The sequence below is a fragment of the Coregonus lavaretus genome (genome assembly GCF_964263955.1).
Source record: "Coregonus lavaretus genome assembly, chromosome: 5".
Lineage (NCBI taxonomy): Eukaryota > Metazoa > Chordata > Actinopteri > Salmoniformes > Salmonidae > Coregonus > Coregonus lavaretus.
In genome coordinates, this window is record NC_139992.1 from 11,164,343 (window position 1) to 11,191,735 (window position 27,393).

At 47.3% G+C, this 27,393-nt stretch overlaps 3 protein-coding genes across 3 annotated transcripts; 1 reads left to right on the forward strand and 2 right to left on the reverse strand.

Moving 5' to 3' along the window:
• Window positions 1–1,918: 1,918 nt before the first annotated feature.
• On the forward strand, window positions 1,919–16,674 carry lcmt2 (leucine carboxyl methyltransferase 2; the record flags this gene model as incomplete). The annotated part of the gene is given in 15 exon segments (XM_084161037.1): window positions 1,919–1,942; window positions 3,206–3,316; window positions 3,434–3,526; window positions 3,619–3,762; window positions 3,860–3,883; window positions 3,885–3,968; window positions 4,138–4,146; window positions 4,150–4,225; window positions 4,502–4,735; window positions 7,213–7,455; window positions 13,808–13,905; window positions 14,190–14,377; window positions 14,611–14,748; window position 15,009; window positions 15,012–16,674. Coding segments are annotated over 15 exon segments (1,638 nt in total). The 3' UTR covers window positions 15,183–16,674.
• LOC311128805 (gamma-crystallin S-like) lies at window positions 16,085–18,738 on the reverse strand (the record flags this gene model as incomplete). The annotated part of the gene is made up of 3 exons (XM_084161038.1): window positions 16,085–16,291; window positions 17,134–17,256; window positions 18,730–18,738. 3 exons carry the CDS (start codon window positions 18,736–18,738, stop codon window positions 16,085–16,087), a joined length of 339 nt encoding a protein of 112 aa, XP_084017164.1.
• A 3,001-nt stretch (window positions 18,739–21,739) lies between these two features.
• tbccd1 (TBCC domain containing 1) lies at window positions 21,740–26,988 on the reverse strand. The gene is made up of 8 exons (XM_084161910.1): window positions 26,751–26,988; window positions 25,774–26,108; window positions 25,347–25,502; window positions 24,843–24,980; window positions 24,379–24,607; window positions 23,969–24,155; window positions 23,346–23,849; window positions 21,740–23,147 (listed from the first exon to the last, which is right to left on the reverse strand). The coding sequence occupies exons 2-8, from the start codon at window positions 26,104–26,106 to the stop codon at window positions 22,934–22,936; spliced, it is 1,761 nt and encodes a 586-aa protein (XP_084018036.1). The 5' UTR covers window positions 26,107–26,108; window positions 26,751–26,988; the 3' UTR covers window positions 21,740–22,933.
• Window positions 26,989–27,393: the final 405 nt, after the last annotated feature.

Here is a 27,393-nt window from a genome sequence, read left to right on the forward strand (position 1 = left end):
TTGTGGAATTTCTTTCCTTCTTAATGCGTTTGAGCCAATCAGTTGCGTTGTTACAAGGTAGAGGGGGTATACAGAAGATAGCCCTATTTGGTAAAAGACCAAGTCCATATTATGGCAAGAACAGCTCAAATAAGCAAAGAGAAACAACAGCCCATCATTACTTTAAGACATGAAGGTCCGTCAATCCGGAAAATGTCAAGAACTTTGAAAGTTTCTTCCAGTGCAGTCGCAAAAACCATCAAGCGCTATGATGAAACTGGCTCTCATGAGGACCGCCATAAGAATGGAAGACCAAGAGTGCCCTCTGCTGCAGAGGATAAGTTCATTAGAGTTACCAGCCTTTCAGCCCAAATAAATGCTTCACAGAGTTCAAGTAACAGACACATCTCAACATCAACTGTTCAGAGGAGACTGTGTGAATTAGGCCTTCATGGTCGAATTGCTGCAAAGAAACCACTACTAAAGGACACCAATAAGAAGAAGAGACTTGCTTGGGCCAAGAAACACGAGCAATGAACATTAGATCGGTGGAAATGTGTCCTTTGGTCTGGAGTCCAAATTTGAGATTTTTGGTTCAAACCGCCATGTCTTTGTGAGACGCGGTGTGGGTGAACGGATGATCTCCGCATGTGTATTTCCCACCGTAAAGCATGGAGGAGGAGGTGTTATGGTGTGGGGGTGCTTTGCTGGTGATACTGTCTGTGATTTATTTAGAATTCAAGGCACACTTAACCAGCATGGCTACCACAGCATTCTGCAGCGATACACCATCCCATCTGCTTTGGGCTTAGTGGGACTATATCATTTGTTTTTCAACAGGACAATGACCCAACACACCTCCAGGCTGTGTAAGGGATATTTTACCAAGAAGGAGAGTGATGGAGTGCTGCATCAGATGACCTGGTCTCCACAATCCCCCGACCTCAACCCAATTGTGATGGTTTGGGATGATTCGGACCGCAGATTGAAGGAAAAGCATATGTGGGAACTCCTTCAAGACTGTTGGAAAAGCATTCCAGGTGAAGCTGGTTGAGAGAATGCCAAGAGTATGCAAAGCTGTCATCAAGGTAAAGGGTGGCTATTTGGGGGCTGTGGGGAGCCATGATGCTCCTGTACTGCCTGTGTCTGAGTGATGGAAGTGGGGAGAACAGGCAGTGGCTCAGGACAGGCAGTGGCTCAGGTCCCTGATGATCTTCTTGGCCTTCTTGCGACACCTGGTGTTGTAGGGGTCCTGGAGGGCAGGCAGTGTGCACCCAATGGTTCGTTTGGCTGAGCGTACCACCCTCTGTAGTGCCTTGCATTCAGCGGCGGTGGAGTTGCCGTACTAGGCTGTGATGCAGCCCGACAGTATGTTCTCGAAGGTCCTCCTGTAGAACACTGTGAGGGCACTCGGGGACAGGCCAATTTTTTTTAGCCACCTGAGGTTAAAGAGTCGCTGTCGTGCCTCCTTTGACCATTTCAGCTCCTCGGAGATGTGTACACCAAGGAACTTGAAGTTTTTGACCGTCTCCACGGCGGCCCCATTGATGAGGATGGGGACGTTCCCAGCCTAGTACCTCCTGAAGTCCACAATCAGCTCCTTTGCTTTGCTGACATTGTGGGAGAGGTTGTTTACCTGGCACCACAACATCAGAGTTCCTACCTGCTCCCTGTTGTTGGTAATCAGGACTACTACTGTCGTTTCTTCAGCAAACTTGATGATGGAGTTGAAATAGTGTGAAGCCATGCAGTCGTGGGTATACAAGGAGTACAGGAGGGGACTGAGGAAGCACCCTTGTGGGGCCCCCATGTTGAGGATCATTGTGGAGGAGGTGTTGTTGCCTACCTTCACCACCTGGGGGCGGCCCATCAGGAAGTCCAGGACCCAGTTGCATAGGGAGGAGTTCAGTCCCAGGGCTGGTTAAAGTCCCCCGCGACAATGAATGCTGCCTCCAGGTACGCGGTCTCCAGTTTGTTCAGGGTCCAATCTTTGAGAGCATTTTTGGTGTCGGCTTTGGATGGGATGTACACAGCCGTGGCAATAGTCCCTGAGAACTCTCTCTGAAGGTAAAAAAGGGCAACATTTGATGACCAAGTATTCCAAGTCGGGAGAGCAGAAGCTCGCAAGTTCCTGTATTTTCCCCCATCGCACCACTTGTTATTGGTCATAAAGCAGAGCCCTCTGCCTTTCTACAGGCAGCACTGAGCTAGCCTGCGACATCACTTCCTAGAGTATATCAAATTGCACATGCAATGTTTCCAAAAACTCCTCCATGTAGCAAGATGGTGACACGCTGAAAATACACTTCCTGATCTTCAAATGCTCCACTGAGCATTCTCATAGGAAACAATGGGATGATGTCATTTTTGGATTCATCCAAATTGTTCACAGTCTATGATCAGATTTTATGGTTGGCAAAAAAGCACAGCACAATACATTACCTTTCTCTTATGTCAACATGTCATAGATAGGTAAGGTCACAGTTAATTTATCAAAAACTTTATTTAGTGTTTTGCCAGAGGTTATAATGCCCTACATAGAAGTATCTGATCTGACATTGCACAAAGAAGGCACATTTCCCTCCGTACCACAGGAAGGCGCAGTAGAGGTTTGATCAACATAACTGTACTCTTTTCAGGCCGAGAGAACCTAAGCGTCACCAAAGATTTGTATAACTAACCATCATTGTTCTAGCTCTGGCGTCACGTGACAAGGCTGCGCAATGAAAATACAGGAACATGTTTGATACACTTCCATCTATGTATCTGTATAAACCATGAGGCTAGCTCCTGAAGCCATCAACTTATTTATTTAATTTCAGGTGACGTAAGTTAAATAATCAATAGGTGCTCCTCTCTTCCAATAACATTGATGAGAGAAGAACTGCACATGTGTCAATGAATAAACGAATAAGGTTAGCTAATTCATTGACAGCTGTTCTGATAATGCGAGTAACCAACAAAAAAAAAGCAAAATCAGGGGAGAGATGCTGCGGTATGTTCTGCTATTTGACTTTACATCTAATGCAGTAACTGCAATAATATTACTGTAGCAATAATAGTATAGCAATAATATCAATGATATAGCCATGTAAGAACTGTTGTTATGCAAGTGCCCTTTCTGTTCATTAGTCTGTCTGTAATGTGGACACTGTGAGTTTGTGGCTACTAGCTACATGTCATTATACTGTTGTGACAGTATTGTGTTGTGTTGTTGCTGTGTCAGCTGCAGGGGACCAATGACAGCGGTGTGCTCAGTAAGGTGTCTGCTGTAGCTCAGGGTTACTTCCTGGTTGGAAGTAAGGGGTCTAGGAGAGCCCCTCTCATCAACAGGTCGGTAAGATAGAAACATAACATGTGCACACACACACTCTCAATAGATTTGTATAGTTAGAATGACCTGCCTCTATATATTTGTTTATGTGTTTGTGTTTCTACTGTATGTCTGGTGCAGGGGTTACTATGGGGTTACTATGTACGTTGGAGAGCTGTAGACCACTGTGTCAAGCAGTTTCTGCAGGTGACAGAAAGCTGCCCCAGGAGACAGGTAAGGTTAGCCTGCTCCAAGGTCTGTTTTTGCTGTTTTGCCAAATCCTATGGTCATTGGCATGCCAAACATAACACAAACTCTGTCTCCAGGTGTGGTCTCTGGGAGCGGGGTTTGACTCCCTGTATTTCCGTCTGCGCGCAGAGGGGAGATGGGAGGGGGTGGTGGAGTTTGAGCTGGACTTCCCAGATGTTGCCCGGTGCAAGGCTGCCGTTATTAGTAACAACCCATGGCACGTATGGCTGATTGGCTCTCTCTTTCTGAAAGTTACTGTTTCAAGTGTTATTAAGTGTGTGTGTGCGTGTGTGCGTGTGTGCTCTGTTCTATCTCCAGGGCTGGGAGCAGTGTGTGTGTCTGATATATTAATGAGTTTTACCTGGGTCTGGTTCCAGAGAAGGCAAGATGTAGAGTTGAGAGCCTGGAACCATTTGATGAGTTTGAGGTGAGTTACTCTAATCTAATCGGTCCTGACTACCCAGTCAATAGCTTGTCCAACAACCATCCAGATGTACTTCTGTCTCAACTCATCAGAGAGATACACAGTATAGGAAACTGTCATATAAAAAGTATTTGGATCGTATTTTCCATGTCTCTTTTTGTCTTCATTTCAGGAGTGGAACTAGAAGTGCTCTCACTACTTCATCTCCACTGCCTCCAAAGTCTCCCTGAGCAGCCAGGCTCTGCTCAGCCCTCCAACAGGTATGTGGTTACTCACCACACTGTAGTTACAATGTACAGTACCTACCTATGGAATTACCATGTTTTTGTCTTGTATAGTATTTGTGTCTTTTCTCTGCTGCTGTTTGACATTACAATAAAGTATCTATTTAATACAGATATTTTAGTGCCACCTAAAGTAAACTTCAACCATTTATTCTCCATTCTGTCTTTTCATTTTATTCAACACTAATGCCAGTATCATCACAGAGAATACTGGATGTCTGACGTGTCCTCCCCTGTATCTACCCCCCATAGTGTCTCCTATCCCTCCCCCGAGGTCGGCGCTGAGTCCTCTCTCCCTAGTGGTGACGCCCATGCCTGGGGAGCTGTGTGTGGAGGGTCTTGGGATGGCCTCTACCCTCCTGGGTCCTGGGCTGGTGCTGCTCAGTGGGGGTTCAGGCAGAGGGGGTAGACAGGCTGCAGCCAGGGTCTTCATCAGAGCCAATGGTGGCTGGAGATGTGTTTGTGTGGAGTCATCCATAGACTGGGGTAAGAGGGCTGAATGGATCTGACTGGGGCTAGAGGGCTGAATGGATCTGACTGGGGCTAGAGGGCTGAATGGATCTGACTGGGGCTAGAGGGCTGAATGGATCTGACTGGGGCTAGAGGGCTGAATGGATCTGACTGGGGCTAGAGGGCTGAATGGATCTGACTGGGGCTAGAGGGCTGAATGGATCTGACTGGGGCTAGAGGGCTGAATGGATCTGACTGGGGCTAGAGGGCTGAATGGATCTGACTGGGGCTAGAGGGCTGAATGGATCTGACTGGGGCTAGAGGGCTGAATGGATCTGACTGGGGCTAGAGGGTAAATGGATCTGACTGGGGCTAGAGGGCTGAATGGATTTGACTGGGGCTAGAGGGCTGAATGGATCTGACTGGGGCTAGAGGGCTGAATGGATCTGACTGGGGCTAGAGGGCTGAATGGATCTGACTGGGGCTAGAGGGCTGAATGGATCTGACTGGGGCTAGAGGGCTGAATGGATCTGACTGGGGCTAGAGGGCTGAATGGATCTGACTGGGGCTAGAGGGCTGAATGGATTTGACTGGGGCTAGAGGGCTGAATGGATCTGACTGGGGCTAGAGGGCTGAATGGATCTGACTGGGGCTAGAGGGCTGAATGGATCTGACTGGGGCTAGAGGGCTGAATGGATCTGACTGGGGCTAGAGGGCTGAATGGATCTGACTGGGGCTAGAGGGCTGAATGGATCTGACTGGGGCTAGAGGGCTGAATGGATCTGACTGGGGCTAGAGGGCTGAATGGATCTGACTGGGGCTAGAGGGCTGAATGGATCTGACTGGGGCTAGAGGGCTGAATGGATCTGACTGGGGCTAGAGGGCTGAATGGATCTGACTGGGGCTAGAGGGCTGAATGGATCTGACTGGGGCTAGAGGGTAAATGGATCTGACTGGGGCTAGAGGGCTGAATGGATTTGACTGGGGCTAGAGGGCTGAATGGATCTGACTGGGGCTAGAGGGCTGAATGGATCTGACTGGGGCTAGAGGGCTGAATGGATCTGACTGGGGCTAGAGGGCTGAATGGATCTGACTGGGGCTAGAGGGCTGAATGGATCTGACTGGGGCTAGAGGGCTGAATGGATCTGACTGGGGCTAGAGGGCTGAATGGATTTGACTGGGGCTAGAGGGCTGAATGGATTTGACTGGGGCTAGAGGGCTGAATGGATCTGACTGGGGCTAGAGGGCTGAATGGATCTGACTGGGGCTAGAGGGCTGAATGGATCTGACTGGGGCTAGAGGGCTGAATGGATCTGACTGGGGCTAGAGGGCTGAATGGATCTGACTGGGGCTAGAGGGCTGAATGGATTTGACTGGGGCTAGAGGGCTGAATGGATCTGACTGGGGCTAGAGGGCTGAATGGATTTGACTGGGGCTAGAGGGCTGAATGGATTTGACTGGGGCTAGAGGGCTGAATGGATCTGACTGGGGCTAGAGGGCTGAATGGATCTGACTGGGGCTAGAGGGCTGAATGGATCTGACTGGGGCTAGAGGGTAAATGGATCTGACTGGGGCTAGAGGGTAAATGGATCTGACTGGGGCTAGAGGGTAAATGGATCTGACTGGGGCTAGAGGGCTGAATGGATCTGACTGGGGCTAGAGGGCTGAATGGATCTGACTGGGGCTAGAGGGCTGAATGGATCTGACTGGGGCTAGAGGGCTGAATGGATCTGACTGGGGCTAGAGGGCTGAATGGATCTGACTGGGGCTAGAGGGCTGAATGGATTTGACTGGGGCTAGAGGGCTGAATGGATCTGACTGGGGCTAGAGGGCTGAATGGATCTGACTGGGGCTAGAGGGCTGAATGGATCTGACTGGGGCTAGAGGGTAAATGGATCTGACTGGGGCTAGAGGGTAAATGGATCTGACTGGGGCTAGAGGGCTGAATGGATCTGACTGGGGCTAGAGGGCTGAATGGATCTGACTGGGGCTAGAGGGCTGAATGGATCTGACTGGGGCTAGAGGGCTGAATGGATCTGACTGGGGCTAGAGGGCTGAATGGATCTGACTGGGGCTAGAGGGCTGAATGGATCTGACTGGGGCTAGAGGGCTGAATGGATCTGACTGGGGCTAGAGGGCTGAATGGATCTGACTGGGGCTAGAGGGCTGAATGGATCTGACTGGGGCTAGAGGGTAAATGGATCTGACTGGGGCTAGAGGGTAAATGGATCTGACTGGGGCTAGAGGGCTGAATGGATCTGACTGGGGCTAGAGGGCTGAATGGATCTGACTGGGGCTAGAGGGCTGAATGGATCTGACTGGGGCTAGAGGGCTGAATGGATCTGACTGGGGCTAGAGGGCTGAATGGATCTGACTGGGGCTAGAGGGCTGAATGGATCTGACTGGGGTACTATTAGGGCTCAGAGTTTTACATCACTGGGATAAACTCTTGGCTGTAGGTATAGGCTAAAGGGCCCGGAGTTGTTCCTGATCAGGTTCTGTTCTCCTCCCAGGTGTCCAACTGTATGACTCTGTAACATCTGTCCCTCGGTGGGGAGCTGTGGTGTTTGGTGGCAGCTCCTCCCCACTCCACCCAATCAGAACCCTTTTCAGAGTGAGCTATGACCCTTGTGACCTGCCTGACCCGGTTGCACCTGACAACCAGGCCTCAGTGAGGCTCTCCTTGAAGATGAGCTGCACTGGCAACCTGCCTAAACCAAGATGGAGGCACACTGCGACCGTGCTGAGGCACAAAGGTGAGTTCCTTTCAGAGCATATGAGCGGAGTGGAGCGGTGAGAATCTCAGCTCCTCGCTCACGGAGCTGTTCACCCCTCCGCTCCCCCCGCTCAAAGCCACATCAGGCCAGTCCGCTCATTATCGCTCAGCGCTCAACGCAGTTTGCATCGCGCTCCACTCAAATCGCCCCCCGCTCACTCCAAAAAAGGAACAAAATCTGCATGTATTTCACTTTTAGCTTAAACCACAGCCTTACTTTATCTCCCCGAATTTGTTGCATACAGACTCATCTCGGATTATCCATTCTGTCTTGAAACGGGGATCTAACACTGAAGCAAAAATGAGATGTTAATCAGTATAGTATATTCCATAGCGAATTGACACGTTGTTTGCCAATGTTTCTGCAAAAGCAGCGATGCCCATTGGAAGTGCAGCGTGAGTGTAATCGGTGAGCAGGGATTTGATTTCTGTGACAGCAGGGAGGATCATCCCCAGGTTCCCCAGCTCCTTCTGCATTTTGTCTGTGAGATCTGCTAGTGGTGTCAGCACACTGACAAGGTGCGTCAGCTGCCGTACTTGATTCAGGGTGATGTTAGCAACATTAGACTTGAGTTTGTTTTGCCATAACGGGTCTTTTTGGAACAACCGGATGAACGACTGAATCATCCGCAGCTGGCTGCTCCATCGAATGGCGCAGGCATTTGTGGGGCGGACACCTAATTGGTCGGTTTCCTCTGTGCTCTTGCGTACACTTTTCACCAGGTGCCCGACTTTCACTAACAGCCTATTAATGTTGTCGTGCTCGTTAAAGGCGTTTTTGATCGCCAGCTGAAGCATGTGAATGGGGCATCTCAGATGTAAATTTGACAAAGTAAAGTACTGATTTATCATAGTTTTTTTTTTTTTTTTTTTTTTCTTGGGGGGGTGTAGCCCGGTTGAGCTGCGCTGGCGAAGTGTTGCATACCTTCGCGTTCTCCTTTACTCAGCGGTTCATAGTCCATGAAAATCATTTCAAAAAATGCTACATCCAGCTCTCTTTTTCTCTCCCTTGTTATGGTTGGGCCTTTGCGTGCAGTGAATAAACTTTTGAATTCCTCAACCCTTTTCTCTTGTTGCTGCTGCTGCTCCTCTCGCTCTATAAAATACAAATTCATGGACGACACAAATTAAATTAAACAGATTTACATTTACATTTTACATTTTAGTCATTTAGCAGACGCTCTTATCCAGAGCGACTTACAGGAGCAATTAGGGTTAAGTGCCTTGCTCAAGGGCACATTTACGTCATTTAGCAGACGCTCTTATCCAGAGCGACTTACAAATTGGTGCATTCACCCTATATATATATTATTATTTTTTTTTTGGGGGGGGGGGGGGGGGTAGAAGGATTACTTTATCCTATCCCAGGTATTCCTTAGAGGTGGGGTTTCAAATGTCTCCGGAAGGTGGTGAGTGACTCCGCTGTCCTGGCGTCGTGAGGGAGCTTGTTCCACCATTGGGGTGCCAGAGCAGCGAACTGTTTTGACTGGGCTGAGCGGGAACTATGCTTCCGCAGAGGAAGGGGAGCCAGCAGGCCAGAGGTGGATGAACGCAATGCCCTCGTTTGGGTGTAGGGACTGATCAGAGCCTGAAGGTACGGAGGTGCCGTTCCCCTCACTGCTCCATAGGCAAGCACCATGGTCTTGTAACGGATGCGAGCTTCAACTGGAAGCCAGTGGAGTGTGCGGAGGAGGGGGGTGACGTGAGAGAACTTGGGAAGGTTGAACACCAGACGGGCTGCGGCATTCTGGATGAGTTGTAGGGGTTTAATGGCACAGGCAGGGAGGCCAGCCAACAGCGAGTTGCAGTAATCCAGACGGGAGATGACAAGTGCCTGGATTAGGACCTGTGCCGCTTCCTGTGTAAGGCAGGGTCGTACTCTCCGAATGTTGTAGAGCATGAACCTGCAGGATCGGGTCACCGCCTTGATGTTAGCGGAGAACGACAGGGTGTTGTCCAGGGTCACGCCAAGGCTCTTCGCACTCTGGGAGGAGGACACAACGGAGTTGTCAACCGTGATGGCGAGATCATGGAACGGGCAGTCCTTCCCCGGGAGGAAGAGCAGCTCCGTCTTGCCAGGGTTCAGCTTGAGGTGGTGATCCGTCATCCATACTGATATGTCTGCCAGACATGCAGAGATGCGATTCGCCACCTGGTTATCAGAAGGGGGAAAGGAGAAGATTAGTTGTGTATCGTCAGCGTAGCAATGATAGGAGAGGCCATGTGAGGATATGACAGAGCCAAGTGACTTGGTGTATAGGGAGAATAGGAGAGGGCCTAGAACTGAGCCCTGGGGGACACCAGTGGTGAGAGCACGTGGTGCGGAGACAGCTTCTCGCCACGCCACTTGGTAGGAGCGACCGGTCAGGTAGGACGCAATCCAGGAGTGAGCCGCGCCGGAGATGCCCAGCTCGGAGAGGGTGGAGAGGAGGATCTGATGGTTCACAGTATCAAAGGCAGCAGACAGGTCTAGAAGGACAAGAGCAGAGGAGAGAGAGTTAACTTTAGCAGTGCGGAGAGCCTCCGTGACACAGAGAAGAGCAGTCTCAGTTGAATGACCAGTCCTGAAACCTGACTGGTTTGGATCAAGAAGGTCATTCTGAGAGAGATAGCAAGAGAGTTGGCTAAAGACGGCACGCTCAATAGTTTTGGAAAGAAAAGAAAGAAGGGATACTGGTCTGTAGTTGTTGACATCAGTGGGATCGAGTGTTGGTTTTTTGAGAAGGGGTGCAACTCTCGCTCTCTTGAAGACGGAAGGGACATAGCCAGCGGTCAAGGATGAGTTGATCAGCGAGGTGAGGTAGGGGAGAAGGTCACCGGAGATGGTCTGGAGAAGAGAGGAGGGGATGGGGTCAAGCGGGCAGGTTGTTGGGCGGCCTGCAGTCACAAGTCGCAGGATTTTATCTGGAGAGAGAGGGGAGAAAGAAGTCAAAGCATAGGGTAGGGCAGTGTGAGTAGGACCAGCAGTGTCATTAGACTTAACAAACGAGGATCGGATGTCGTCAACCTTCTTTTCAAAGTGGTTGACGAAGTCATCCACAGAGAGAGAGGAGGGGGAGGGGGGGGGATTCAGCAGGGAGGAGAATGTGGCAAAGAGCTTCCTAGGGTTAGAGGCAGATGCTTGGAATTTAGAGTGGTAGAAAGTGGCCTTAGCAGCAGAAACAGATGAAGAAAATGTAGAGAGGAGGGAGTGAAAAGATGCCAGGTCGGCAGGGAGTTTAGTTTTCTTCCATTTCCGCTCCGCTGCCCGGAGCTCTGTTCTGTGAGCTCGCAATGAGTCATCAAGCCACGGAGCTGGAGGGGAGGACCGAGCCGGCCGGGAGGATAGGGGACACAGAGAGTCAAAGGATGCAGAAAGGGAGGAGAGGAGGGTTGAGGAGGCAGAATCAGGAGATTGGAGGGAGAAGGATTGAGCAGAGGGAAGAGATGATAGGAGAGTAGTGGGAGAGAGAGAGCGAAGGTTGCGGCGGCGCATTACCATCTGTGTAGGGGCAGAGTGAGTAGTGTTGGAGGAGAGCGAGAGAGAAAAGGAAACAAAGTAGTGGTCGGAGACATGGAGGGGAGTTGCAGTGAGATTAGTAGAAGAGCAGCATCTAGTAAAGATGAGGTCAAGCGTATTGCCTGCCTTGTGAGTAGGGGGGGACGGTGAGAGGGTGAGGTCAAAAGAGGAGAGGAGTGGAAAGAAGGAGGCAGAGAGAAATGAGTCAAATGTAGACGTAGGGAGGTTGAAATCCCCCAAAACTGTGAGGGGTGAGCCATCCTCAGGAAAGGAACTTATCAAGGCGTCAAGCTCATTGATGAACTCTCCAAGGGAACCTGGAGGGCGATAGATGACAAGGATATTAAGCTTAAATGGGCTAGTGACTGTGACAGCATGGAATTCAAATGAGGAGATAGACAGATGGGTTAGGGGAAAAATTGAGAATGTCCACTTGGGAGAGATGAGGATTCCTGTGCCACCAGCCCTCTGACCAGATGCTCTCGGGGTATGCGAGAACACATGGTCAGACGAGGAGAGAGCAGTAGGAGTAGCAGTGTTTTCAGTGGTAATCCATGTTTCCGTCAGCGCCAGGAAGTCGAGGGACTGGAGGTTAGCATAGGCTGGGATGAAGTCAGCTTTGTTGGCAGCAGAACGGCAGTTCCAGAGGCTGCCTGAGACCTGGAACTCCAGGTGTGGGGTGCGTGCAGGGACCACCAGGTTAGAGAGGCAGCAGCCACGCGGTGTGAGGCGTTTGTGTAGCCTGTGCGGAGAGGAGAGAACAGGGATAGGCAGAGGCATAGTTGACAGGCTGTAGCAAATGGCTACAATAATGCAGAGGAGATCGGAATGAAATGAACTAAACATCTGGGAAAGGAGAGAGTAGGGCCTCCCTCACCAAAACTTCCACCTCAGAAACTATAATTGTTTCACTGAACCACCCGAACAAAAACTCTCCCAACTTCCACTTTTAGAAATTAGAATTGTTGTGAACTACAGCGGTTCAATGTTTCAAGGAATAGACTCAACTTACTTTATTCATCTAGCTAACTATGACACCATAGCTAACTAGCATGCTAGCATCCAATAACACACAGTTTAGCACCAATACTTGGTTACAACAAACTACCAATAGTGTGTTAACACACTAAACAGATAATTCGTGTCCGTGTCTAGTTCCTTTCATAACGCAGCAATAATTAAACGTTGGCTAGCTAGCACAAATATATTGTATTTAGCTGCTACAGTACAGTTAGCTGGTCGTGTTGGCTAGCTAGCAATGGCTACTGTGTTGACTTTGTTTGAAAAACGGCTAGCTAGCTAGCTTCGTGCTACACCCGGCACCGCCGAAAACAATGCTAACCTACAATAACTACCCACAACAGCCCATGATGCCTAACTATGACACCATAGCTAACTAGCATGCTAGCATCCAATAACACACAGTTTAGCACCAATACTTGGTTACAACAAACTACCAATAGTGTGTTAACACACTAAACAGATAATTCGTGTCCGTGTCTAGTTCCTTTCATAACGCAGCAATAATTAAACGTTGGCTAGCTAGCACAAGTATATTGTATTTAGCTGCTACAGTACAGTTAGCTGGTCGTGTTGGCTAGCTAGCAATGGCTACTGTGTTGACTTTGTTTGAAAAACGGCTAGCTAGCTAGCTTCGTGCTACACCCGGCACCGCCGAAAACAATGCTAACCTACAATAACTACCCACAACAGCCCACGATGCCTAACTATGACGCCATAGCTAACTAGCATGCTAGCATCCAATAACACACAGTTTAGCACCAATACTTGGTTACAACAAACTACCAATAGTGTGTTAACACACTAAACAGATAATTCGTGTCCGTGTCTAGTTCCTTTCATAACGCAGCAAAAATTAAACGTTGGCTAGCTAGCACAAATATATTGTATTTAGCTGCTACAGTACAGTTAGCTGGTCGTGTTGGCTAGCTAGCAATGGCTACTGTGTTGACTTTGTTTGAAAAACGGCTAGCTAGCTAGCTTCGTGCTGCGGGCCTACCTACAATACCTAACTGCAATCTAAATACATAATTAAGCCTTACTCGACAAAGCCCAAGCTATGTATAAAGCCAAACTTACCCGACGCCAGCTGACATTTGTCTTCTGCAATCAGTAGGTGTAATTAAGTACAGTAGCTACTAACTACCTAACGTTGATGGCTCAGATAATGAGGTTAGAAAAACGGCTGAATGGTAGGTAGCTAGCTGGCTTAATTACAGGTACTCTTAAGCGTGAAATAACATTGGAAACAACTCTCCACCGTTGCTAAACGTTACCAGTAGCTACCCGCTAGCTAGCTAGCCTCGTGCTTCGCCGGGCTCCGCCGTAAACAATACTTACCTACAATAATTACCTACAGAAACCTACAATAACTACCTAAATAACTACCTAAATAAACTACCTACAATACCTAACTACAACTACCTACCTACAATCTAAATACATGGTTTAAGCTTTACTCAACACCATATAAGAAGCCAAGCTTACCTCCTGCTAGAGAAAACACAACCTCTCCCGAGAAAGAAGATGGATTCTGGGTCAGGCTTGAGCATGCTTCAGACTCGTGGTGTGAGCGAGCGAAATTGGAGCGGGACATAGGGCGACGCTCCGTCCTTTTAAAAATGCCGCTCTGCGCTCTGTTCAAAATCCGTCCGCTCACGCTCCACGCTCGCTCCCGCTCCACTCCGCTCATATGCTCTGGTTCCTTTACAGGTTGATCTAAAGTCAGTTTGTCAGCAGCAGGGATTACTGATAGAACTTTGTTTTAATGGCAAAAATGCTTCAACAGTCTTCTCCTGTCTCTTTCTCACAGGTCAGAACTTCCTGTTTGTGTTTGGAGGACGGAACGAGGCTGAGGATGCACTGGGTGACGCCCACTTTCTGTGTCTTGATGACCAGCGTTGGACCGAGGTGGGTTTGTTTACTTTGCTGTTCATTATATTACCTAGCTGTGGGGAACGTAGCCTGCCTACCACAGGAGGTTGGTGGAACCTTAATTGGGGAGGATGGGTTCGTGGTAATGGCAGGAGCGGAATCAGTGGACTGGTATCAAATACATCAAACACATGGTTTGATGCCTTTCCATTCACTCCGTTCCAGCCATTATTATGAGCCATCCTCCCCTCAGCAGCCTCCACTGCTGCCTATACCAAAGAAATACAATATCACTGAACTTTGACTAAGTGTTTTTGCAGATTCCTATAGAGGGCACTGCGCCTGAGCCTCGCTTCTCCAGTTCAGCCTGTCCATATGAAGGAGGGGTGGTGATCTGTGGAGGTTTGGGTAGAGGAAGTGTTCCACTAGGGGATACAGTCCTACTGGGGCCCACCACCACAGGCTTCTGCTGGGAGAGACTGCAGCTCCAACCCCCTCTAGTGCCCAGGTGTGGAGCTTCAACAACTCAGATACAGGAAAACACAGTCTAGTGGCTGATACTTGATTTCACAGTATCGTGTCACTTTGTGTTTTGCATATTGTTTTAACATGGAGTGAGTTAATTTAATGGACAGATAAGTTGTTTCAGACACCGTAGTCCTCCTCTAAATGAGCCCAGGATATTGTTCTGCTAAATCAAAGGGTTGTTTTAACGCTGGCACCATCCTCCATTCGTTCCAGATATTCCCAGTGTGCCCATGTGATTGGTAATCGGCTGGTGTTGGTGGGAGGAGTTTGGCTGCAGGATGAGGGCGTGCCAGGGGTTGCTGTTACAGACCTGACCACAGGGGGCAGTGTGGAGCTGATCCTGGACACTGAGTAGGTGTTGACCCGGTTATATTACATCCCTGTATTCACTGTAGTGCACACACGCTCACAGATAACACACACAAAATGGATTCACTGTACACACTGTCATGGGCTACACAAAATGGATTCACTGAGTGCCAGCTGCCATATCTCTTATCCTCCCCTAGTCTGCCGAACCCCTGTTATATTATACCCCTGCTTTCACTGCACACAGTCACACAGACAATATAAAATGGATTCACTGCCATCTCTCTCTGTCCCTCTTCTAGTCTGCTGTACCCTGGCCTCTCATGCTGCACTCCTTCTGCTCGGAGCTCCTGGACTCTAATGACTCTGACGGGTCAACAATGATGGCTCTGATTGGTGGAGGAGGAAACTGCTTCTCCTTTCGGACTCATCACAACCCTCACGCTGTCACTGTGGGCCTCAAGCCTGTTCTATAACTATGAGACATGGTTGCTAGAAGTATTCTTTGTGAGGACAACTCAACTTGGTAATGGCAGGCTGAGTCGACTTGTGTCAGTGGAACTGTGAAGCATCGATAAGATATCTTGACACCTGTAGAAGTTTGTGACATTCTCTTATTAGTTCCCTTGTTATTTGGGTGATTCCAACAGAAAAGATTGCTCCGTATTGCACCAAAATGAATCAGTGGCTGAGTTACATCTTCCTTTGGATTGCAGCAGTTCAAGGTCATGCCTTTTGGACAAAATAATGCTACTTTCCAGCACCACACACTCACTCACACAGACACACAAAGAAGTCCCAACATATCAGATATGCTGACCAGACACGTTTTTGTTTCAGGTGAGACCTCAGTAAAGTCACAAAGGACTCACAGTAATAGGATAGGACTCACAGTAATAGGATAGGACTCACAGTAATAGGATAGGACTCATAGGATAGGACTCATAGTAATAGGATAGGACTCACAGTAATAGGATAGGACTCATAGTAATAGGATAGGACTCACAGTAATAGGATAGGACTCATAGTAATAGGATAGGACTCATAGTAATAGGATAGGACTCATAGTAATAGGATAGGACTCATAGTAATAGGATAGGACTCACAGTAATAGGATAGGACTCATAGTAATAGGATAGGACTCACAGTAATAGGATAGGACTCACAGTAATAGGATAGGACTCACAGTAATAGGATAGGACTCATAGTAATAGGATAGGACTCATAGTAATAGGATAGGACTCACAGTAATAGGATAGGACTCATAGTAATAGGATAGGACTCACAGTAATAGGATAGGACTCATAGTAAAAGGGTTATTCAAAGTCCATATTATGTATGATAATAGAAGAGGTTGAGGTTGTTGGGGTCAGGAGGATCATTCAGTGAAGTCTCTGAAGGACTGGACAGTGGGGCTGACTGCACCCCAGTCCCCAGGCTTCCTGTACTCTCCCTTATCCAGGAAGTACTGGCGTCCGCGGTAGTTGGAGTGCTCGTAGAAGACCCACCAGCCATCCAGGACCTTGCAGGAGTACACCTCCCTCCAACGGTACGTCTCCGGGACTGGCCCGCAAAGTCGTCCTTCTCATACAGCTGCATCTTGTACTGGGTCCCACTGTTCTGCAGGGGTAGGTGTGGTGGGGATGGGGGTGAGGGGTGGTGGTAGTAGGGGAGATGGAGGCGAGGGGTTAGTGCAAGGGATTGGGAAAGAAGGGGGATGGGATGTGGGGTAAGAGAAAGAGAAAGAGGGATATGTAGGGAGATGAGATTCTTACTCAACAACTTGTTGTTTATTTTGGGGGCTACGATGTAAGGTTTGTAAAGTATTGTTCTGTTTTTGTCGATGTTCTGTTCGATCTAAAAATCTATTTGTCTACCGATCCATCACCATTACAATGTTTTTATACTCTTGAGTCCGAAACTGAAAGGACCATCGTGAGAAACTAAACGTCTCTTTTTATAACATTACCTGTTGTATTTTTTCCTCTGCTTCTGCTGTTTGCACCGTTTATGGCTTCCTGTGTTATAGAGTATATCCACCACCATATTCTGCAGCATTGTTGTGTCAAAGTTGCAAAATGGATTGATTCTACAGTGGAAGTGTATGTCTGATTCTGCCTGCCAGCACTAGGTCAGCCCATAGCGATCAGTGTGATCAGTGCTATAAGCTGGTATTGATCTCCATTGGCCAAGCCCTGAGGACCGGGGGGAACTGTCACTGTCCTGTCCTGTGCTTGGTCTCATTGGGATTGGGATGCCTAATATGCCTATCCTGCATATGCCCTGTTTATACCGCTTTTGCTATCACTATAGGAGCTATTCTTGGTTTGTCTATTGATCTATGCAATTACAGTTACACACTGCATAGCATACCCCTTGCATTGAAGTGAAGTGAAGTGTTATGTCTTCTAATACAACATACAGTACACTCCATTCAGACAGTTCAGCATACTGGTAGCCCATGTAGTTGGGCCTCTCGTAGACCACCCAGGCACCACTCTCCACACGGATGGAGTTACAGTGGGTAGGAATGGGAGTTCTGTGCAGTTGCTGTCACACTCATAATGACACCCTGTAAATTAACCTCGTAAAAGACAATCTGGAAGAAAGCGTGAGTGGGTTGACCTTAGGTTTTTATGCTTGATAAATGCTCTGGACTGCACTGTAGGACACATGTAGGTACCTTTTCACACAATTAATGGCTCTTTCCAACCTAAAATATTTAAGTAATGTGGTCCTTGCTCAAATCATCCAGCTGACGCCAACCCTCCCAGTGCCTAGTGATTACCAAAGAACAAGTCAATCCACTCAACACATTCCTGATGCGTTTCTTTGCAGCTAATACTGAACATGCAACAATTTCATTGATTTTATTGAGTTACAGTTCATATAAGGAAATCAGTAAATTGAAATAAATTCATTAGGCCCTAATCTATGGATTTCACATGACTGGGCAGGGGCGTAGCCATGGGTGGGCCTGGGAGGGCATAGGCCCACCCACCCACTGGGGAGCCCGGCCCAGCCAATCAGAATGAGTTTTTCCCCAGACAGAACTACTCATCAGCTGTCCGGGTGGCTGGTCTCAGACGATCCTGCAGGTAAAGAAGCCAGATGTGGAGGTCCTGGGCTGGCGTGGTTACACGTGGTCTGCGGTTGTGAGGCCAGTTGGACATACTGCCAAATTCTCTAAAACGACGTTGGAGGCGACTTATGGTAGAGAAAATTGAGACATCTGTGGCATTGTGTTGTGTGACAAAACTGCACATTTTAGAGTGGCCTTTTATAGTCCCCAGCACACGGTGCACCTGTGTAATGATCATGCTGTTTAATCAGCTTCTTGATATGCCACACCTGTCAGGTGGATGGATTATCTTGGCAAAGGAGAAATACTCACTAACAGGGACGTAAACAAATTTGTGCATATGGAACATTTCTGGGATCTTTTATTTCAGCTCATGAAACATGGGACCAACACTTTACATCTTGCGTTTATATTTTTGTTCAGTATAAAAGACATGGACGGGGGTAAACTCATCAGTTTGAGTTAGTCTTTCCAGCACAGGAAAACTTTAATGTAAATATTTTCAATGGCACTTGAATGCCAAATCGAAGACTGGATTTCCAATCACATTTGTGTTTAGGCCAGGCAGAGGGTTTAGTGTCTGTAGGACATCAGTGCTGACAAGCTTTTACCAGCATTCCAGTTCACAGATGGGGTTGAGCTGTGAGGTCTGGCAATAGTGCCATCCACTTACTGTGTATATGCCATGGTATCACACAAAACTACACTATTATTACTATGGCTGGCAGGATAAATCAGTCAAGTTTGACACAAAATATTCAAATGGGCCATCCCATAACTATACCAAAAACACCACAAAAAATCGCTGCTGTGCTACTGCCACCATACAATCACTGTGGCAAACCTGAGTGTCCTGTCCTATCCACCATATCTGCATTAAAACCTGTTCTGATGGAGTTGGTGGCAGTCCAGAGCCAAGTGGCTATAACCCTGTTACTCACCCTGCCCATTTTGGACATTGTATGTGGGCTAGGCTTGATAGATAGCGGTGGTCTGATGGTCCCCCTGAAGGCTGGATGCTGGATGTCTCTGGTCCTACCACCCAAGCCCTTTTATATAACCAGCCTCCCAGTTGTATAAACTGTGGCGGCTATGAGGAAAACAATTGCTTTGTCATTAAAATGAGATTGTAAAATGTAGTCAGTGATTCTAGTGCTATTCAGTTTTTCCAGAAAAGCGAAGCGGGATTACGGCATAATGGTACCATGGTGAGAGTGCCCTTTGACCCCCCTCTCTGCTGGCTCGCTGAAATGCCCCCCAACTCACCTCGACCCCCATACCCACCACAACACACACCCACCCTGCATGCCACCCTGCTCCCCTCACCCCCACCCAGCCTATGCCCACTGTGCCCACCACCTCATGCCAACAGTCTGCCAAATGTGCCAAATTCTGCCCAGATGCAGAGGGATATTGTGCTCCTGAAGTGGCACAAGTTCTCTCCAGGCGTAGTCACGTCTTCAACTAACAACAGCAGGGTAGAAAGGTGTGTGGGTGTGCTTGGAGGCATACATCAGACATTTCAAAGACGCAAGGTCCATTACACTAGAAGACTATTTAGAAGCATGGAAATCAGAAAATCAGTTAAGTATGCAGGCCAATCAATCTCTTCCATTCCTCCTCTGGGGCCAATGAATGTTCAAAAGAGACAAAGGAAGGAAGGACTCTGAGGTGAATTGTGCAATATCTGTTCCCCTCCAGTCTTAGCTAAAAATAGTTGATGTACCAGTGCACAGTCCCTTTGCCCTGAATTGGCCAAATAATGTCAAGCTATGTCATGAGCCCAAACAGAGCCAAGACAGTTTGTTTGGGAAAGTTTCAAGTTAGTTCATAAGTAGAGAGCATTTAAAGGGGCAATCTGCGATTGCTACACACATTTGTTTACTTTTAAATTCATGATATACACTACCGTTCAAAAGTTTGGGGTCACTTAGAAATGTCCTTGTTTTCTTAAGAAAAGCAATTTTCTTGTCCATTAAAATAACATCAAATTGATCAGAAATACAGTGTAGACATTGTTAATGTTGTAAATGGCTATTGTAGCTGGAAACAGCAGATTTTTAATGGAATATCTACATAGGCGTACAGAGACCCATTATCAGCAACCATCAGTCCTGTGTTCCAATGGCACGTTGTGTTTGATAATCCAAGTTTTTCATTTTAAAAGGCAAATTGATCATTAGAAAACCCTTTTTCAATTATGTTAGCACAGCTGAAAACTGTTGTGCTGATTAAAGAAGCAATAAAACTGGCCTTCTTGAGACTAGTTGAGTATCTGGAGCATCAGCAATTGTGGGTTCGATTACAGGCTCAAAATGGCCAGAAACAAAGAACTTTCTTCTGAAACTTGTCAGTCTATTCTTGATCTGAGAAATGAAGGCTATTCCATGTGAGAAATTGCCAAGAAACTGAAGATCTCGTACAATGCTGTGTACTACTCCCTTCACAGAACAGCGCAAACTGGCTCTAACCAGAATAGAAAGAGGAGTGGGAGGCCCCGGTGCTCAACTGAGCAAGAGGACAAATACATTAGAGTGTCTAGTTTTCTAGGCTTGAAACTGCAGAAAAACTGGGAAATGGGGAGGTAGTGTGATCTGAACTTGTCCAATAAGGAACACTTGTTTTTGGTTTCTGTTGCAAAACATTTTGCTAAGGTATGCCCTAATGAACATGACCCAGATGATCAATGTAAAAAAGATACTGGTTCAATGCCATTGATAGAAAGAACCGACAGTGAGAATGTTTATGTCAAAGGTCCATCCAATTGCACTAAAACCTGAGGTTCCCAGGTGAATGCTTTATTTTGGCCAGTAGAGATTTCATTAGATTTGAAAGTACTTGGTATTTGGTAGCTGAATTGTACAGCAGTGGATTTGTTTGCTATTTGGGTTAGATCTTCTCATTCTTGGTTCCTTTTATGTGTAACGTCTGTTTTTCATATTGTTGCATTAATACATATGTAGGTGAAGGTACAACAGCTTACTGTAGCTCACTCAAAGCTGTTAGAGGTCACATGTACATCACAAGCTATACATCTGAGGTTTCATCAGTGCATCAATTATATTCACTCAACCTTGCACAAAGTCATTTCCATTTTTGGCTTCTCATTCATGACACTTTTTTTCTCTCTTGGTAAAGATTTTAATTTTGATACCTCACAATTGTGGTCCTCTGTAGCTCAATTGGTAGAGCACGGCGCTTGTAACGCCAAGGTAGTGGGTTCGATCCCCGGGACCACCAATACGTAAAAATGTATGCACACATGACTGTAAGTCGCTTTGGATAAAAGCGTCTGCTAAATGGCATATTATTATTATATTATTATTTGAGAAACAGACACCTCACAGTTCCTCAACTGGCAGCTTCATTTAATAGTACCCGCAAAACACCAGTCTCAACATCAACAGTGAAGAGGCAACTCCGGGATGCTGACCTTCTAGGCAGAGTTGCAAAGAAAAAGCCATATCTCAGACTGGCCAATAAAAGATTAAGATGGCCAGTCTGAGATATGGCTTTTCTTTCAAAAACAAATACATTTCTAAGTGACCCCAAACTTTTGAACGGTAGTGCATATACCCATTGATTCTAAGAATATAACTTGTAAATGGCTCATGAGCTAAGTTCAATTGTCTTACCCCATCAAAACCCCAAATATAAGCTTGTTTTACTCCTTTGTTTGTAAACAATGTAGTTGTAAACAACCACTGTATTGCCTCCAGCCTCAATCCTCAGCTATTTACCAAATCAGTGGTGGGGTGGCCACTTTATTGTTTGAACTGCAGATTGCCCCTTTAAGGTCATTGCCGTAATCTCTATACATGTTGACTGTGCTACAGCTAATTGTAATGGTGTGTGATTAGTCTAACAGTATAACTAAACATTAATTGAGGTCGATACACAGGGTCTCTAGGAAAGTACGCTAATCAACAACAACACATAAAAAGGCACGTCAAAGCAAAAAACAAATAGTTTATTCATGTCTAAAGAATACTTGAGAACTAAACAAAATTGTGCTCAAACCATTGCAAATTAATTCCATTGTAACTGTGTAGATAGGGCAGCATAGTGCAATTTAATTGAAAGGCAAGTTACAGAGAACTAAGCTACAGCAGTAAGACATAATAACCACAACATAATCTCATCCATCCTTCTCCACACTGAAGAAAGGGAGAGGACTAACAAGAAATGGAAAGACTTAGGTTACCTAGCACATCAGCATCCTCTGACGCATGCTAGGCTTATTTTAACAGGACACAGAGCTTTGCTTTAGGTCCACTGTCCCTTGACCCATATAATGGAATATAACTGCTCCCTCAAAGGCATGTTTCTCTTCTCATTACACTAATGTGCCCTGTCATCCATCCTCTTAGAGGTGGGTGCTGTCTAAAGACTACAGGCTTCAAGTACCCATCCCAGGGAAGTACTAGCCTGGACCCACATCTGTTTGTGCTCTTGCCAACTCCATTGATCATTGTCAAGCCAAACATTTTGAAACAGTAGTAATGAGTTGACACGATAGCACAACAGATTGGCACTCAGGCTAGGACGGTACTAAATTCATTGGAATTTATTGAAGAGGCACAGACCTTTAAATTCATCACACCCTCTCTCCTATGCTACCAGAAAAGGCATATTAAGACGTAATATCATACATACAGTACAATCAGATGTATACATTAATTAATTTTTTCCATATACTGGACGATGTCAATCTCTGGATTAACAGCACAACCTGATTCCCTATTATTTCAAATGGTACAGTAACTACTGCAGAACCAGACTACACAGATCTACTCTCTTATCGTACCCCAAGTGCTCTTGGACCACTGGCTTTGTCCTGATTCTCTACCCTGCACATCCACACCGTTGTAAAATACATGAGAGGGAGTGTACAAGTGCACACTTCAGGAGAAGGGGAACGCAACGGTCTGGATGAAGGGGACTAGAACAGAGCCAGTCGTCAATACCAGGCCACCCTCCTTCTGTAGTCTAGTGATCCTCAGATCAGATCCTGCCTAGAACTGTGGACAGACAGCAGGCAAACAAAGGGATTAGAGGTGCTAGTGGCTGTGAGACAAACAGCTGACTGTGAAGCAAAGGCAAGAGCTTTGTATGAGGATCTCAAATCAACAATAACCCAAAAGGTCAGCAAGGCATAGGTGTCTGCCCCACTTCCTGTCTAGATGTCCCTTCCTGTCTGGTATCATTGGTCCTGGCCTCCAGGCTGTCGCTGTCCGAGGGGTCCTGGGACGCGATGTATGGGGGGATAAGGCTGTCCAGCTCCTGCCTGTGTCCCGACTCCAACAGCCACTCATGGAACTTCTGCTCCACCAGGGCCTGGAACTGACGCCGCTGCTCCCTGAAAACAGAGAAGCCTGACTGAATAGAGCAACAAGAGAAACATTACCAGACCCCCTGAGCTCACAACCCTCTATAAAATCAGCAGACATGTTTAAGAGTTGATCATGGAAACTGGGAAGCACTTCATGTTTCCATTCTCTGAGTCCTAGTCAAATTTCCATTGCTAATTAATCTAGCAGTTTTGTTAATGACCCACTTGTTCAGGTGGGCATCCTTCACTGTCTTCTGCCAGTCCTGTACACTCTTCTCCCTCTCCTCATGGGTCTTCTGGTACAGCGATGGCAGCCCGCCTGGCACCTCACACGTATCCCCCTCCATCCTGAAGGGCACCACAAGGGGGCAGAACTCAGCAGGCGGCAGCACCCTGTAGGATCCAGGGTCTGGGGTGGTACCCTCCACTCCCACCAGTAAGGGCTGGTCCCAGGCGTTGGGCACCACAGCTAGACCTACACTGGCCATGTGATCCTCCAGGGAGGGGTAGTGTGTGTGGAAGGGCCCCAGGGTGAGAGCAGTGTTCCCGGGGAGCAGTAGGGGCCGGGTGGGGGTGAGGGCGTGGATGGTACAGTAGGAGGAGGACCCTATGGCCAGACGGCCAGCTACACACACCACCTTAACGTTCTCACAGCTCTGGATGTGGATACTGGTCTCGATGGGACCCAGGACTACCGTGCTGTTACGACACTTGTCCAGGCTCACTGACCTGAAACACACACCACGGGGAATGCCATCTCATCTGAGAAAAGGGATCATTCTATTGAAATGTTATTGTATTTAGGTGAAGCTGTAGTGTCCAGTCTGACTCTGGGTAGAGAACCTCACCTGAGTGGAGAGAGCAGGTAGATAAAAGCGTCACTGCAACGGTGTATTTTGACGTTAGCTCCCACTAGCTTGTCTGAGTCCTTGGCCAGGGTCTGTCTGAACACCTGTGACATCAGCACCATCTTGCTGCCTGGGGGGGCCATGTGGGTGTTCCGGGCAATCTTAGCTCTCTTCATAGCTCCCTCCACTGGAGGACAGGAGAACAAACAGAAAAGACAGTCACAGACAGACAGCCAGCCATGCTTCAATCCTGATAGCTCTCCACATCTCCCACAGAAAAAGGTGAGCTAGAAAGTTACAAGATAACACACTAATTTCTATAAACATACTAACATACCTTATTTGACTGTGACATCTAAATATCAATTAATGATCCACATAAGGGTTTACTTTGGGTGGTAGTAACCGACCTTGCTGAGCCCAGGCCAGCTTCTTCCCAGACCTCAGGCAGGTTGACATCCCAAAGGGGTTGGGGACCAGGGCCTGTCTGAGCCACGCCATCAGTGGGTGCAGGGAGAAGGAGCGGCTGAGTTTGGAGTACCCTGCCTGGGCCTGGATTGGGGCTCTGGAGAGCAGCTTGTGGATGGGGTGGACGGTCCGGCCGCGGGATACTGAGCCCTCCAGCAGCAGGCTGAGGCCCTGTAGAGAAAATATTTTATTGTATTGTTCTTTACTGAAAAGGAAAATTGTTGTATTGTAAAAACTGAATGAACACTGCAACATTTTGGGCATGTTATGGGACCTTTCACTGTTTTATGCAAGAAAGATATAGTTGAGGATGAGTGCATCCCAAATTGCACCCTTTTCCCTATATAGTGCACTATATAGGGAATAGGGTGCCATTTGGGATGCATACTATGTTCCCTCCCTTCACCTGTAGAGCCTCCAGAGAGACCTGGCTGTCCTTCACGGCTTGGCCGGACCCTGACAGCTGGCCTGGTTCTACTAGCAGCTCCAGCAGCTCACACAGGTGGGCCTGGAGGAAGGACAGGTGGGCCTGGTCATCCCAGTTCTGATCACAACAACAGGGTGAAAAGACTGTGAGCAATGATACAATGCATGGATATGGGAGCTAATACATTTAGGTCATTTAGCAGATGCTCTTATCCACTTACAGTTACTGAGTGCATACATTTTCATACTGGCCCCCCGTGGGAAACGAACCCACAACCCTGGCGTTGCAAGCGCCATGCTCTACCAACTGAGCTACAGGGGACTTTTTTATATTACAATGTCAATTACTACAACATCATGTTTTGCTTTGCATTTCAAGAAAGAAAACTAAATAATGTATAGAGATAGGTTAGAGAGACCTGATCATGTACATTTCCACTCTCAGTATGCCGTTGAACCTGTAAGCAATATAGAGCAACAGGACCTTGTTTTGAGAGCTGGTCTTTGCCTCGCGGTCCGAGGAGGGTGAGCGAGAGCGGGGGCTGGGCCACTCTTCACCAATCAGAGATGTACGCAGAGACACCCGGTTCAGCTGCTGAATGTAGAGGAAGAGGAGGAACTGCAGCGTGTCCACACACAACTGGAAAATAGAGAAGAGGGAAATACAGAGAAATCTCTTTATCTGATTCTGAACACAAACCAATACTTCACATAGGACAGTCTCACAAACAATACCTAAAAGGATCATGAACAGACTCCTGTCAACGTCTGTCTAAACAAAAGGAGTGCAGGATACAACAGGATAGATATTATTACAGTCCAACTGCCAACACATCCCTGGGGGGCATAGTCATACAGGTCTCTGCCCTTTTCTCATCCCTCCCCCTGTCGCTAGTGTGCTCACGGCTCACCTTGCTCCTCTGGCGGTCCAGCTCTCTGGCGGAGGAGCACTGGGACAGGTTCTCAGCCCACTCCAGCCTCTCCTCTGCAGGATGACCAACCAGCAGGTCAAAGGTCTCGAAGTAGAGCCAGGCCAGGTCCTCAGGGAGCTGCAGCTTGCCACAGGCGATGTGCCTCCACATGAGCCAGCCCAGCATGGGGAAGCAGCCCTCTCGTGAGCGCACGTAGGCAGCCATCTTGCGCAGGTAGTGCAGGCTGAGTTTGGTAGGGGGTGCCACCTGCAGAGCCCCCAAGAGGAATGGCTCCATGCGAGGCCACAACGCCACACCACCACCCTGGTCCATTGCTGTTAGTGGGACAGGAGAAGGAGGGGGTGGAAGAACAAAATAACTGGGTGAGAGGTCAGGGAGGTCAGACATAGGGGTGAGCATACAGTGGGTGTGGTGAGATATCTGAGCTATGGTAGTGTATTGAATGAAGAAAGGGTTGTAGACAAGAGTTCACCTATTCATTGGTGGCTTCTGGACTGCTGTTCAATACTGCAGTGTTATTAGAAGAAACTCGTATTTAAAGGGGTAACTAACTAGCTGTATTGTAAAAACGGAATTTGAACCTTACGTGCAACAGAATAGGCGTTATGAACCCTTTCACTGTCTGCGTCTCAAATGACCCCCTATCCCCTGTGTAACTAGCTAGTGCACTAACGTCCTCTAAATAATTAGATTTTTTTTTTCTGTCACTGTTTGCTCCAATGCAAATGTCTGTTGTTGTCTGACTCTGCTGTTCCTTCCTGGCTAACAAACAGTGCACGCCGGATGTTCCCATGACAACAACTGGCCACTAGAGATGATCTGTAGCTTGCTAACAACATTTTCTTGATTTATTTATTTAGCAAGGGAACGTTAGCAAGCTAGTTAGCTAGCAACATGGCTTAGCAGCTGATACAAAGCAGTCAGACTAGCAGAGAGACAAAACACTTGACGCTTACCTTGGCTTGTTCGGCAAGTTTCTACTAGTCCAATCGATTTCTGGTCCTGCCTCGAAGTTCCAGGAAAAGTAACTGGTGATTAAGCTCCCTCATAAGTGAAATTAAAGTTTAGTAGCTTACAGTATCTAGTTAGCTACCTGGCTTTTGGTATGGTTTGTTTACTATGCTGCGAATTTGATCAGCACGTAGCTAGCTACACAACGTTCTTCCTATTTGGCGCGCTTGCATGTTCTCATCTGTTGCGCGCAACTAGACAGAGCGAGGGTCGCGCGCACAATGCACTGACTGGTGGTGCATCAAGTCAGACATAAAGGGAGAATATTTGACGATTATTTTTGGCGATATTGCTGAAAGACACCATGCATATTGTAAGAATCCGATGTACATCCTACATTCATCCACTATAAAAGATATTGCAAAGATATTTAAAAAATGTACACCGGCTTTTATTGCTGTCGCTTTAAGAGCTATATATACATATCATTGGCAATCACGGGGGACCTGTATGAAAAATGTATGCACTCACTAATTGTAAGTCGCTCTGGATAAGAGCGTCTGCTAAATGACTAAAATGTAAATGTAAATATGTAAAATATATTTTGTAGTGGATGAACGTAGGATGTGCCTCTTATATATACGGTGG